Source organism: Homarus americanus, unplaced genomic scaffold, assembly GCF_018991925.1.
Source record: "Homarus americanus isolate GMGI-L3 unplaced genomic scaffold, GMGI_Hamer_2.0 scaffold19824, whole genome shotgun sequence".
NCBI classification, from domain to species: Eukaryota; Metazoa; Arthropoda; class Malacostraca; order Decapoda; family Nephropidae; genus Homarus; species Homarus americanus.
In genome coordinates, this window is record NW_024746380.1 from 663,385 (window position 1) to 678,722 (window position 15,338).

Consider the following 15,338-nt stretch of genomic DNA (forward strand, 5'->3'; position numbering starts at 1 on the left):
ACATCTTTCATTTCCCCAGTTGTAAAGTTAGGTACCCAACTACAGCTGGGTGAACCAGGAATGCCCCGAAATCGACCAAGCGACCTTTTGGGACAGGAGAGGAGTATTATATCCACTCGTCCATCGCACCCCTTTATCTTGAATTCAATAGTGGAAAACATTCATTCAAATTTAATTGCACCAGAGACGGGAATGGAAACATCACAGAGACAGGAAGGTTTACAAACAGGAAGAGTAAGACACGAGATATTACAGAGACATGGTGAAGAGCCAGAGAAGTGTTAGACATATATACAAGCCTTTGATGATATAATAGAGGTGCCCCAACATACTGGAGCAGTAGTGAAGGACGGTATTCTACAAGTGTTGAAGAAATCTGGAACGAGGGTCAAGGAGAGTGAAAAGGCGAATAAGTGTTAGGAATGATTTGAAGACCAGCTAGAGGATGGTCCAACAAGAACTGAAGTGCTTGGCCAGAGTTAGCTCAGATTAATGATGGACAAACGGAGTGTTAAATGAGAGAATACTGGAGAATAAATATTGGAGTAATGAGGAAGGAATTTTTTTGTAGAGTTACTGTAATATTGAGTTTGTGATGAAGGACTGTCGTTGGAAATGTTTTAACAGAAAAAAAAATATCTGAAAGAAGGCTGTAGTAGGTAGTAGGCAGCTACCAAACAGGGAGGTACTACCGCCTGGGAAGATATTGGAAGCATAATGTGTTGTCTAATGGTAGACCCTGCTGCCATATGGCATCACGAAAAGTGTGACTAAGTCCCAGGTTGCTGATCTAACTTTCTGCCTCATTTTCACACAATTGCAGGGTCTCAATTGTTTCTCTTACTATTGACATCAAAACATACATACCTGTATATTGTTTGTCATTTTTGTTATTTCTATTATTATTATTGCTATTATTTTTATTATTATTATTATTATTATTATTATTATTATTATTATTATTATTATTATTATTATTATTATTATTATTATTATTACAGTGTTAAAACTTGAAAAATTTGCCATTGATGGGCTATTTACAGCTTATTTTTATCATATATGCACACGGGGTTAATAAAAAATTTAAATTTAAACAAACTTTCTTAGCATACTGCGAGGATCCATCAATCTAGTAGTCTCGGCTATAAAATATAATTATATTATATCAATACTGGCATTTGAGTATTACCAAAATATCTGGACAAAGGATAAGAACACGTCCGAAAAAAGCAAGTTCTGAGAAGTAATTATTTTTTCTCAGCTTATAGCGACTGACTGACTAAATGTAAGTTGGCTTCGTCACGTGAGGGTATTATTATTGAGCTACCACTGCACGTTCCACTAAGTAAAACATAAATATAAATTTGACCATTGACTTTAAGGAAGCAGTGTAATGGACACAGTACGCGTTGGTCCATTCTCGTGTTCCGCAGCAGCTTCATTAACATACAAACGGCTTCATTTTACGCGCGTTTGGGGTCATCGTTCTTGTCTTGCCATGCTGTGTAAACTGAATGAGTCAGATGGAATGATTTAGAATAACAAAAAAAAATTTAAAGTCAATTTTCTGGCAAGACAAGATATTTCATTAATGCAAATAATGCCATCAGGTGGTGAACGCTTTAAACTTCCGCAGATTCTGAATTTCATTTAAGTTGGACATCGGGATGGTAGATTACACGGAGGAAGAAGGTCTAAGAGGTGGTCTATACACTTCCCAGAGTACACTGTTGTATTCCTGTGGTAAGTAATTATATATCAATCAAATAATACCGTGGCGTTGCTGAGACAGGGGCATCTGTTGTATGTTCACTGACTGCACCATCCTGAAGGTGGTACTCAGCTGTTTGATTGTTTTCTTGCTTGTCTGGGCGATATTTCAGAAACTTTTTGAGCCAGGAAGCTGGAAATTCGACAAATATATAACCCAGTATTTTTTCTTTTTTTTTCTTTTCATATGGTACGTATTTGGCCCATGTGGTGAGTGTGGGTGACGATGTACACTGAATGTAACACTACACATATTATTTGTCAAATTGTGTAATTTCAGTCCCATTATTATTTGTAGCCTCGTAATATAACAACGCCTATGTTAACCCCAAGTAGACCTCGTAAATTATAATTAAATTTTGCTAAAATTATTTTTGGTCTCACAACTTGAGCTCAGCTGCATTAATTTTTTTTCACTAACATTTGATGCATAACAGCAGCTAAAGTTTGTTGATCTCCTTCATTTGTGAGAGAGGAGGAAAACACTAGGGACACGAGCCAACACGTCTGACATCCCACTGCAGTAGAGTCCAGGCTGTGTTGCGGTGAAGGTTTTTGACTCATCACTGCAGCAGTGTCCAGGCTGTGTTGCTGTTAATATAGCTGACTCACATCAAGTTGAGTCCAGGCAACTGACCCACAGCCCAGGCTGGTTGTATCTGTCGAGGTCAACACTACTGGATTATTCTTGAGTACTGGACCCCATTGATGGCCTTGTGTTAATCAGGTGTGCCATCGACCGCTCCCACACGCCATCATGCAAATCACCAAAAATATTTAGCGGTAATAAAATGATATAAATATATTAATCCTCACACCTAGCTTATAGTATCGTTTGGTCGATAGTCTCGGTGATGCTGAACACGTGGGACAATAACATGGCCACACCTGTGTTATTGTGTGAACTGAGAGGCAATACTTCTGGTGATATATCGACACATACGGAACTTCCTCATATATTTTGTTCCTGTTAATTATACATTTTTTTGGTCAATATATGTTTTTGGGACCTCATTGACCATGGCACTTTCTGGCACTCTAAGTTTGTGATGGCAGAGGCGAAGTTATAATAAATTTATTAGAACTTCGCCTCTGGTTTGCCATCACAAGGCAGCAAGCGCCTACAGATTTTCATTTGTTACTCCACAACCACAAACCAATGTATTTCACTGGTATTTTCGACCATGTTAGAGAATAACACAAGGTTGCAAATCCAAGCTCTTTTCCCCCGTGGTGGCGCTTGTGGCCTTGTGATTCTGAGGCTCTCCTATAAACCTCTCAATTCTTTCCATCAAAATTCAGTGAGAGATCATGATTATTTCTCCTAATGCTTCACTCTCTGTATAAACACACACAGCTATACAGTTAATACATCCCGGATAAGCTTAATATTAAATTACTTCTAAGCGACTTCTTCATGTTGCTCGTTGCCAGATTTTGTAAATAAATAGTAATGAAAAATGTGAAAATAAAGAAACACAATTAAATAAAAAGAAGCGATCTAAAAAAATTTAAAAAAATGTAAAACTAAGAAAGTAAATATGAAACGGAACTACACAGCAATAGACATGCTCACAAAATTATATACCTCTCAGGATAATATTTTTCGACAATAAAGTATTTTTTTCCCTAAATTACCACACATTTCGGCTAAACATTTTCCCCTTCGTCACTAAACACAAATTCTAAAACATTTCAGAAAATATCGAATGTATTAATAGATGTTGTTTGTGCTTGTGACAGACTCAGGAGTATGATTCTCACAATGTATATCTACCATTACTAAATACGGCTATACAGAGTGAAGGTATATAGCGCAGGAATCCAGCAGCGAGTTATACCCGGAATTAAGATGAGTTAGTGGTACTGGGTGGTATTGGTGGTATATACTGAACCAGACAAAATGGACCATATACAGTGGACCAGATAAGTGGACCAGATACAGTGGACCAGATGCAGTGGACCAGAGTGGACCAGATAGTGGACCAGATACGGTGGACCAGATACAGTGGACCAGATACAGTGGACCAGATACAGTGGACCAGATACAGTGGATCAGATACGGTGGACCAGATACGGTGGACCAGATACAGTGGATCAGATACAGTGGACCAGATACGGTGGACCAGATACAGTGGACCAGATACAGTGGATCAGATACAGTGGACCAGATACAGTGGACCAGATACAGTGGATCAGATACAGTGGATCAGATACAGTGGATCAGATACAGTGGACCAGATACAGTGGACCAGATACAGTGGACCAGATACATTGGACCAGATACAGTGGACCAGATGCAGTGGGCCAGATACAGTGGACCAGATACAGTGGACCAGATAAGTGGACCAGATACAGGAGACCTGCAGCAATAAGGACAACAAAGGCCTGTTTGTTATGCATGTATTAAAATTGTGTAAATATTAATTAATTTCCGTTTTTATATCAAGTATTGGCAAACATTTTAGACCTGTGATTAATTTTTCCTCCCACATGACAAACAACTTTACAAAAAACGATATTTAGAGGTCTGGGCGATGTAATTTTTTATTTTTTTTTTTGCAAATACTTTTATTAATTTTATATTATTTTTTTCTTTTACGACATTGATTTATTATTTTTATATACTTATTTTATACATCTTTATTATCGTGCATTAATATATTCTATTATTTAGATTTATACATAACAAAAGTCTTACATGGATGTGGATATTTAGATAGGAAATAATTATGTGATTAGTGAATAAGTCGTCTTTATGATGAATGGTCTGTTGCATAATACGAATCTTCCTGAGTAAAGGTCAAGAGTGAAGAGTCTCCATTAACAAGAGCTTCGCCAGCGGTTATCTTCTACCCTCAGAAGTCCTTGTGTCTGTGGTTATGTCTGATAATTTTCACTTAGTTTACCCTTAATGGAGAGAACGTGTGCAATCCATGAGTTACATTGACAGTTATGACTTCAATAGGCTTCAGAACGCCGAATTTCTGGTAAGCAGCGTCTAGCCACATTAACCTTTGGTGGATGAGGCTGTGAGAAGTCTTGTGGTTGGGTGGTTACTGGTTGTCTGGAAGCCTCGATAATAGAATTTACTGATACCTGGAAGCCTCTATAATATGACTCCGTGTTACTTGAAAGCCTCGATATCAAGAAATCCTTTTACCCGGAAACCTTAATAATAGGAGTTATTGTTACCTGGAAGCCTCGATAATAGGAGTTACTGTTACCTGGAAGCCTCGATAATAGGAGTTACTGTTACCTGGAAGCCTCGATAATAGGAGTTACTGTTACCTGGAAGCTCGATAATAGGAGTTACTGTTACCTGGAAGCCTCGATAATAGGAGTTACTGTTACCTGGAAGCCTCGATAATAGGAGTTACTGTTACCTGGAAGCCTCGATAATAGGAGTTACTGTTACCTGGAAGCCTCGATAATAGGAGTTACTGTTACCTGGAATTATCTATATATTATCTGGAATATTTTTAAGTTTCGTTATCATGGGAGAGATAGATAACGCTTAGATAGTCAAAGTTACATTTCTCAAAACACTTTCAATGAATATCTGTGAAATTTCCCTAAGACGAGATGAAAGTCACTGGTTATTGAATTTTACACCTGAGTGGTTAATTAACTTAGGTAACTTTTAGGTCTTGATATATTTTTTACATAGATTTTTTTTAATTATAACGGTGACGGTGATTTTTCTATTAACTATTCTATAATAACTTCCTGAAGAAGATAACGATTAGGCTAAAGTGTTTTTGTTCTTACAGAGGAAGTTTATATTGTGTGTGAGATTATTAAAAGTTGTATTATTCAAGGTCATTATGTACAGTTTTATTAATATTATTTTGTTTTCAGAATGAGTGCAGCCACACAGCTTATGTCCATCCTTCGTTATAATAGGTACATATGTTGAAAAATAACTTACCAACGTTCATCTCAGTGTCTTAATAACGATGTCTTGTCTCCTGCAGGTATCCACCAAGACGGGCCGGTACGGTTACCTGGTCAACCTGAAGGTGGTGGTGCCCAAGGCGGTCATCTCAGGGTCACCAGAGCGACATGTTCAGTCAGGTTCCACCATCTCCCTCCTCTGCATCATTGAAGAGGTGAGTTTTGTGTGTGTGTGTGTGTGTGTGTGTGTGTGTGTGTGTGTGTGTGTGTGTGTATGTAATAATAATAATAATAATAATAATAATAATAAACGGTTTATTAATGGAGTTGCAGCCAGTGGCGGAAAATATACAAACTCACATGTGATTTAAACATAATAATATGCGTTCAATACATTTACAGGGCTGTACAGTACATAAACCTGGATCTATTTATTATTTTAACAATAAATGGGATGGTGTGTGTGTGTGTGTGTGAGCAGTCAACAAAAAGCAATACGCACCCCTGGGTCTCACGTCCTTCCCAACGATAATAATAATGATAATAATTATAATAATAAAGAAATACAAAAAAAAAAGATCAAGAGGGAGAAACAATATATGTAAGTTGTGTTTTCAATGGTAAGAGAAACAATTGAGACCCTGCAACTGTGTGTAAATGAGGCAGAAAGTCAGATAAGCAACCTGGGACTTGGTCATAATTTTTGTGATGCAAAATGGCAGCAGGGTCTACCATTAGACAATACATTATGCTTCCAATATCTTCCCAGGCGGTAGTACCTCCTTGTTTGGTAGCTGCCTATTACCTACTGCCTACTAACTGCTACCTACTACCTACCTACTAATACGATATATTCAGTATATCACGTATAGTTAATACATAGAGATTAACAGAAAAATATATAAAACCCGTGTTGTTCACAGTTCTTGGTCCTGTGTGTATAACATTGTTAATATGCAGTATTTTTTTTGGTGTGTGTTGTTGACTGTACATGAGTTAATGTTTAATCTTAGATGTTGCAGATGTCTAACACAACCACATTCATCTTTCAACATGTTTTATGTATTCTCAATCTCATGAACATTTTTCCAGCGTTGCTTCAGTACTCAGAGAGCTGACAAATACAACAATTAAATTAATACAGGATACAGCCGTTGAGGAACATGAGTGTCGCATATCATATTTTAATTTTCAGTGAAGATTTATTCCTATGTAAAATATATATTAAAAATACACGAAAGGAATAAAGGAAAAATAAATTTTTCTATATTAAAAGAGTGTTAGATTTGGAGGCAGATCTCGGGGTGGATATTTCCTTAAGAGCTTTCCGATGACCCAAGACATTTCCCTTGTGAGTATGGTCTTATGTGTCTTGAAGAAAATCCAAAAGAAATTCACGGACTAAGTATGGAAGGCGAGACTCTAATTACATTGATATGGATCATTAAGAGTGTCAGAAGATACAGCAGGAACATCAGGAGTAAGTATACCCGACTCGCCTCATCACTTCGACCACCTATTGCTATTCCACACAGCAGTTCTCATCACTCAGTAAGGTGGTCATGCAGCCTCCACAACTCACCCCGTCTTCTGCTACTTGCACATCTCATAAAGTCAACATCTTTCTCCCTCACACACTCCACCACTCAGGAAGGTGACCCATTTAACCACCACACATCCCACATCCCATTTTCTGGGACTTACACATCCCATTAAATCAACATCTCTGTCCTTTACAAACACTCTCAGTCTATCTTTTCACTTCACTATCTCGATCTCGCTTAATCTCATTGCTCATTATTTTAGTTATTTTCACTATAGTACTACCCTTCAAGGTCCAGATAACCTCGTGGGGAGAACTTTATTCTAATTTGACGACAAAGGCGGCACTCTGGCGTGAGCTGCACTCGTAGGACGTCAGGAAAAAATAAGTTAGTTTTACAGGCGTGTGGTTAGCGTGTATGTATGTTCAAATATACTGTACAAGGTCGTGAAAGGCCTTAGAACTACAAATCTAGAAATTATTTTATATACCAACAAAAAGTAATGTTCAACTTTCAAATATTATTCATGCCACTGATTCTGAAATGGGCATCAAACTACATCATAAGAATATTGAAACGCAAATTGTTGTTTACGCAAAATTCAAATGAATCTTTTCCCATATTACCTGTGTGATCATATTCCCGTAGCCACCAAAGTGTACCTGATGGTCGTCTGTACATTGCTGTCCTTAACACGGAGATATATGAGTATTTCTACCTCTTAATACCTTATTTAACCATCATGGAAACTTCAACCACCATGCCAACCAAAAAAAAAACGCAATTAGTCACGGAATATCGAGGAAAGCTAGAGTCTGATGAATCAATAAATCCCATCCGTTAATAAACACCACATGATATGAATATTCCAACTGGTATTACATGCACAAGTGAACTCAGAGAATGAAAATAACCACCGCTCATTGACTGCTTTGTCGTGTTACGTATATAGTGTTTTTGACATAATCGACTGAGTGCTGCTTATTTGAATACTCACTTATTTCATAACCAGAACCTGAGCAGTGATGCACAGGAATTTTATCAGAATTTTTGTTTGTGTTTTGACGAGCGTTCATAACACACTCATTTAGGCATGATGATAGGGGAGATTCTGTTTTTGTTTTTGTGTTTTTTTTACAATTTTAAGCCTTTTATCATACGTGTACATATCGTTTTATCTTTTAGATATTAAAATCTGATGACTCGTGCATATACGATCATACACTACGTAATTAATGACCTAAGTTGTTAAAAATCAATAATATATTTTAACTTCACATTGGTGGAGGTTCCATGAATTTTGTAAATAAACTTGACTCGGCTTTTAATCATATTTTTTTTTGGGGGTAGACAAAAAAATATCTACACACACACACACACACACACACACACACACACACACACACACACACACACACACACACACACACACACACACACACATATTGGGAGCAGTGTGAACAACTCGGCCCAGACTACATCGCCCTCTAGAATATAATGAAGTTTCTAAAATTGGGCCACCAACAACCATGTCACCATGAACCATACCAAGACCGTGGTTATGCATATCAACTTCTCCTCTGACCTTGTCCCACCTCCCTCCATTACTTTGAGCCCCAACACACTCCAGGTTGTGGACGTCACTAAGCTCCTCGGCGTTACTATAGATAACAAACTAAATTGGAAAACACACGTCACTACAATTGTCAAATCCTCCGTTTTTTGTTTCCTCTTCCTCCGCAGTTTCAAGTCCCTTAGAGTTCCTCGCCCGATCGCCTCAGTGTTTACTCGGTATTCTTCAAGCTCACCTATACCTCACATGCCTGGTCTTCCTCCGTAAATGACACAACGGAAACACCTAGAAAGGGTGTAGAAGAGAGCGTACACGATTACCCCTCCCCCTACTCTACATATAAAGAAGCGCTCAACACACTGACCCTCTCGGCTTCCTCCCAGAATCTCAATGTGGTTTTAGACCATCATGTGGCACCACTGACATGATCTTTGCTGCCCACCAGATACAGGAAAAGTTCTGAGAACAGTGCTGTGACCTGTACATGGCTCTCATCGACCTAATCAAGGCCTTCGACTCGGTCAACAGGGAAGCCCTCTGGTGCACCGTCAGCCGTTTTGGCTGCCCACCAAAATTCATCGCAACCCAGTCTGAGTTCTTCCCCATCCAAACAGGGGTAAACAAGGGTGTGTTCTGTCACCAACTCTCTTTTCCATTTTCTTGGATCGCTTCCTTACTCTTGAGTGTGCCAATTTAGCCGGCAGGGGGGACATCGAGTTCCTGGTGAAGGGGGTCTCTTCAATATAAGACGCCTTCAGGCAAGAAAGAAGGTGTCGGCAGCTTCCATTAATGAACTTCAGTACGCAGACGAACTCACTCTTGTTCCTCACACTAAACACAACCTACTGAGGATCCAAAACACCTATGCAGATGCGTATGCGAGCCTTGAGGTGAATGTACGTAAGACTCAGACTCTCTTTCAACCTGCCCCAGGTTCAGACACACCTCCACCATCCATCCAGCTTAACCATCCATCCAGCTTAAATGTTACCCAGCTTTTAGTGTTACCCACTTTCGGTATCTCGGCTTCTACCTGTCCACCACTGCAGACACCGATGGAGAGATTCAGTACCGGATCAGATGTGCATCTCAAGCCTTTGGCGGACTCCGAAACCGTGTCTTCAGCTGTAGGGAGCTGAAATTATATAGAAAGCTGCATATATATCGAGCAGTAGTTCTCCCCACCCTGCTACATGGCAGTGAGACATGAATCATATACATTGAGGCTACCATTATCCATGAACCGCTACGCTGGACTGGCCATGTTACCCACATGGACGACAGTAGACTGCCAAAGCAGCTACTTTACAGTCACCTAACGAATAGTAAACGTAACGCCGGCGGGCAATTGAAGAGGTATAAGGATAGTCTTAAGACAAACCTGAAAAAAGTGCCAAATCGACCCCCTCACCTGGGAGTCGATTACTCCACATCGTAACGCTTGGAGGAGCACCACACGAGAAGGTGTCAGTACTTTCGCGTTAGCCTGACTGCAAACCGAGGCAGACAAGCGCCAACGCCGGAAAGACGCTGCCGCCGCCCTCCCGCACAAGATGCAGCCCTCTACAAGTGCAACGATTGTGGACGATCCTGCGGATCCCGTATCAGTCTCTTTAGTCACCCCAAAACTCACCAACCTAGGTGACATCCCTAATAACTCATGTCAGTGTATCATAGCTGGATGATCGTCATACGGGATTCCGAGTGACAGCAAAGTAGTAGTAGTAGTGTGTGTGTGTGATGAAAATAACAACTTAACCTAACCCAAAAAGAATCTAATTTAACCTCACTAAATTTTACCTTACCCCTGGGCCTCATTAGTAGCGGGGACTATTAGGAGTGCGTCTCTGTACGAATATATTTTTCAAGGTCATCTTTAATTGACATTGGCCAAAGGTCACGGGCAAATGGTTTAAACCTTAAGGTTACCCGAGTAACTTTTACCTTTCGTGTGAAGGTCATGCGAATCGCTTATGACCTAAAACTATAATTCATTTAGTGTCATTTTCTCCAAGTACGGCTTTAAGGGGCGTTCTTTCTTGCTCCTTTATTATCTTACAATTTCCTTATTTTATTATAACAAATATCCTCAACATTATGCTGATAAATCAACTCTCAATATTCAATATATTTCTTTATCTCGCTCTATCGAACTCCTTCCCTAGTGATAAAAAAAAATCAAAACAAAACATAATAAGACATTTCAATATTTAGTTGGTTTCTTTTCGTCACAGTATAAGACAAATATTCCATCCGGGGTTGGTGTTCCGTGATGTCTGAGACGAGCGACACAGCAACGATTCCTTTGCTTCATCACTCACCAATCTGTCACCAGGGCCACGTTGCCTTGTATGTTGCTCTCTGACACACTGATGGATGGTCACCTCCAGGCCTCACGCACCCCTGTGGCTGTAGACCTCAGATATATTATATTACTGTGTTTTTCTTATCTTGGCATACCACGGTAGGGTAATACGTCAGAGGTGGACGGGGACACATTAACAAAAAGTTAATACTTCAAAACTACGGAGTATAACTGTTGTATTCATCACCACACACGAGTTTTATTTCGCATGTAGGAAACGTTTTAAACAGAGCAGAGTAATTTATTTAACTGAGCCAGTTTCCTGTTTACTACAAATTACGAACACAAGCATTAGTTTATTTCTCTCGTGAGGTTAAATTTTACGCTGTTCCTCGTCTCTTTTTCTTTATCATATTACTTTCACCTTATAAAAAAAATCAACAAAATACAAATATATTTCTTTTAAAGCAATATATAATGGTTGGAAAGTTAGATTATATTTTATCGAAGTAACTGTCGGTAATCTAACATCACCTCAAAGTTGTAATAGTAATGTATATTGTTTAATATTTCATGGCTGACAGCTCCTGAATAACACCCTGATCTATGAGGCTAAAATCATAGGTTTCCGTTCAACTTTCAAGACCTATTTGTTGTTAGTTAATTCATGAGGAAATTTTACACGCACGAATATCTTCTGCCTTCACTGTGGGGCATCTTGAAGACATAACAACGAGAAAAACAATGAAGTGAAAGAAGGAAAAGGGAGGGAGAATGAGGGAAGAGAAGGAGCAGACAAGGAGATAATAATAGAGATGGAGGAGGGAGAGATAAAAAGTAATGGAAGAGAGAGAGAGAGGGGCGGAAAAGGAAAATAGGTGGAGTTGTCGACAGCATTAGAATTATACATTTGAAACCGATTCGGTCAAAATGTTCACAGTATCGGTTCACTTGGCCTCTCTAAGCTAGCGTCTACTGTACGATCTTTAACACTGGATTAAAGACCTAAGCGTAAGTCTTGTATTGGACGAATTGTGTCAAGTTTCTCCACGTGTTGTCAAGGAACGACCTTTTATCTTATAGTTTATGAGATTAAAAAGAAAATCGATGGCATAGTTTGTTCTCTCTAATATACTTTGAGCTTTTTGTAGTCCATTCACAACAATGATAGGTTAAGAAAAGCTTAATATGAGAGGAAATAACTTGTAGATTAAATGTTCTAAACCTTTTATTGTCGAAATATTTATTTATGTATATTTTAATTAAGTTTATCATAGAATTATACACACACACACACATACACACACACACACACACACACACACACACACACACACACACACACACACACACACACACACACACACACACACACACACACACACACACACACACACCAGACGGTGTTAATCCGTCCACCCTGGGTACAACAACAGGTCGGCTTTACACCTGAATGCGAGATAACACTACATTACCGAGAAGAGAGTGAGGGACTGTGACACCACCCCACACCACATGGTGTTCCTATGACCACGGTGGTCCTTCATATTAACACCCAAAGACGAGTTACTGCACCACGTGAACACCACACCACCCGGTGTCTCAATGACCAGCCCAGGCCCGGGCCATCAACTGTAAACTATAATAATTTATATGCTCAATTCGTGTTCCTTCTTCTTTCAGTAATCAAAGCTTTTGTAAAACGACCCACCCACCCCATGTCTTTGTATGTAATAAGTCATTTTTGTCCAATGCATATTTTCAGCCTTCGGGCTGCAGAACTTTTTCAATAAACCGTTAATTATTATTTATTCATAAATTATTATTATTTCCATTATTATTATTATTAGTAGTAGTATTATTATTATTATTACACACGCGCAGATGCATAAGAACATAAGAACATAAGAAAATAAGGAGTCTGCATTAGGCGGGTTGGCCTGTGCATGGCAGCTCCTGTCGAGAGTAACTACCACTCTCTGTTATCCATGAATCTATCTAGCCTCCTTTTAAACCTTTCCAGCGTTCCAGCACTTACTACAAAGTTGCTAAGCTTGTTCCTTCCTATCTCCCTCCTAAACCTAAACTTATCCAACTTAAATCCGTTGCTACGAGTCCTATCCTGCTCGGATATTATAAGAACTTGATCTATATGTCCTTTACTGATTCCTTTCACCCACTTAAATACTTCTATCATATCTCCCCGCACTCTTCGTCTTTCTAGGGAATGCAAGTTTAGTTTTTTTAACCTATATTGATATGGAAGGTTTCTAAGTCCCGGAATCATTTTCGTCATTCTTCGCTGCACCGACTCCAGTGAATTGATTTCCATTCTATAATAAGGGCACCAGAACTGAACCGCATAATCGAGGTGCGGCCTGACTAGCGCAAGATATAATTGCAATAAGACCTCTGCACTCTTATTATTTACACTTCTAGATATAATACCTAATACTCTGTTTGCCTTATTTCGAATATTAACGCACTGTTTTCTAGGCCATAGGTCCGGGCTTACAAGTACCCCTAAGTTTCTTTCACAAGTCGACTTCTCTAGGTTGATGTTGTTAAGGCTGTATACATTGACAGTATGTGTTCTTCCAATATTAAGTACGCTGCACTTGCTGGTTTTGAATTTAATTTGCCATTTTTCTGAGCACTCCTGCAGTTTATTTAAATCCTCCTGTAGTGCATTTGCATCCTGCCCTGAATTAATCTGCAGCCCTATTTTGGTGTCATCTGCAAACTTGCTTTTGTCACTGCTGATCCCAGTATCTAGATCGTTTATATAGATTATGAACAGGAGTGGGCCTAGTACTGACCCCTGGGGAACCCCACTGGTTACATAGCCCCACTCAGATTTAACACCATATACGCTGACCCTCTGTGTTCTATCAGTGAGCCATGATTTTTCAAATTTAAAACTTTCCCCTCGATACCATGAGCCTTAACTTTTCTCAGAAGCCTCTGATGCGGTACCCTGTCAAACGCTTTGCTAAAGTCTAAGTAAATAACATCGTAATTTTCGTCATTATCTACTACCTCGAAGACTTTCCTAAAAAATGTCAGCAGATTTGTTAGACAAGATTTTCCCTTTGTAAACCCATGTTGAGAGTCGTAGATAATTTGCTTTTCTCTAAATGCGATCGGATGCTATCTGCTATAATTGATTCAAGAAATTTCCCCACTACTGACGTCAAACTAATCGTCCGGTAATTTGACGCTGATGCTCTGTCTCCCTTTTTGAATATGGATACTATACATGCCTGTTTCCACAAGTCTGGCACAACTCCCGTGTCTAATAATTTTGTAAACAAATTTACGAGGGGTCCGCTAATCTGTTCCTTACACTTTCAAAACTCGAGGGAAAATTTCATCCGGCCCTGGGTGATTTTGTCTTCTTTAATTTATTTATCTTCTTAAGAACATCCTCTTTCCTGATAGTGATATTCTTTAATTTCTCCTCTTCATTTCCTCTAAATATCTGTTCCACCTCTGGAATTTCCTCGTGAATTTCTTCTGTGAAAACTGATAAGAAGTAGCTGTTTAATGCTTTGCTTATTTTCTCACTATCATCGATCACTTCCCTTCTCTCTGACTTTAAAGGTCTCACTTTGTTCTTGACCTTTGTCCTATATACCTGGAAAAATCCCTTGGGATTCGCCTTGGATTCTCTTGCTATCCTCATTTCGTAATCTATCAATAGAAAGTCTACGGACTTGGCGCACCCGCATTCAACTACTAGTCCCTCTTTGCCTTCCTTACATTTTTCTTAACATTCCTAGATAGTTCATAATACCTTTTTCTGAGCTGCTCCTCCCCTCCCTTCACACACACACACACACACACACACACACACACACACACACACACACACACACACACACATATTGGCTCAGTATACTGTATATTTGTATATAAACAGGTATTCATTTTTATTTTTATTTTTTAACACTGATAGTTTCTATACTTGGCCTTACCGAGCGGGGTCACAACATTAAGGGGAGGGGGAAGGCAGGTAGGTAAGGAGGGAGGGAGGGAGGGAGGGAGTCTAAATACCGCGTCAATCAACAAACGCTTGGGAATATTCTACGAGTGAATGTTAAATTTCATCGATATAACAGAGAGACTCCAATATACTTACCACATAACGTATTAGTACAACAAACAATTCAAATGTCAGGCAGCTTTTGTAGGTCAATCACCATGATCACTGTGGATGAAAGATTGCCACTGGTGTTCCCCCCAGATG

The 15,338-nt window shown here is 39.2% G+C and overlaps 1 protein-coding gene across 1 annotated transcript in view; it reads left to right on the forward strand.

The window, feature by feature from the left end:
• LOC121879223 (zwei Ig domain protein zig-8-like) overlaps nt 1–15,338 on the forward strand; it is a 69,447-nt gene that overhangs the window by 32,399 nt on the left and 21,710 nt on the right. Inside the window, exon 4 of the mRNA XM_042385820.1 lies at nt 5,748–5,882. Coding sequence (XP_042241754.1) covers nt 5,748–5,882 — 135 coding nt within the window. The remainder of the gene's footprint in view (nt 1–5,747; nt 5,883–15,338) is intronic.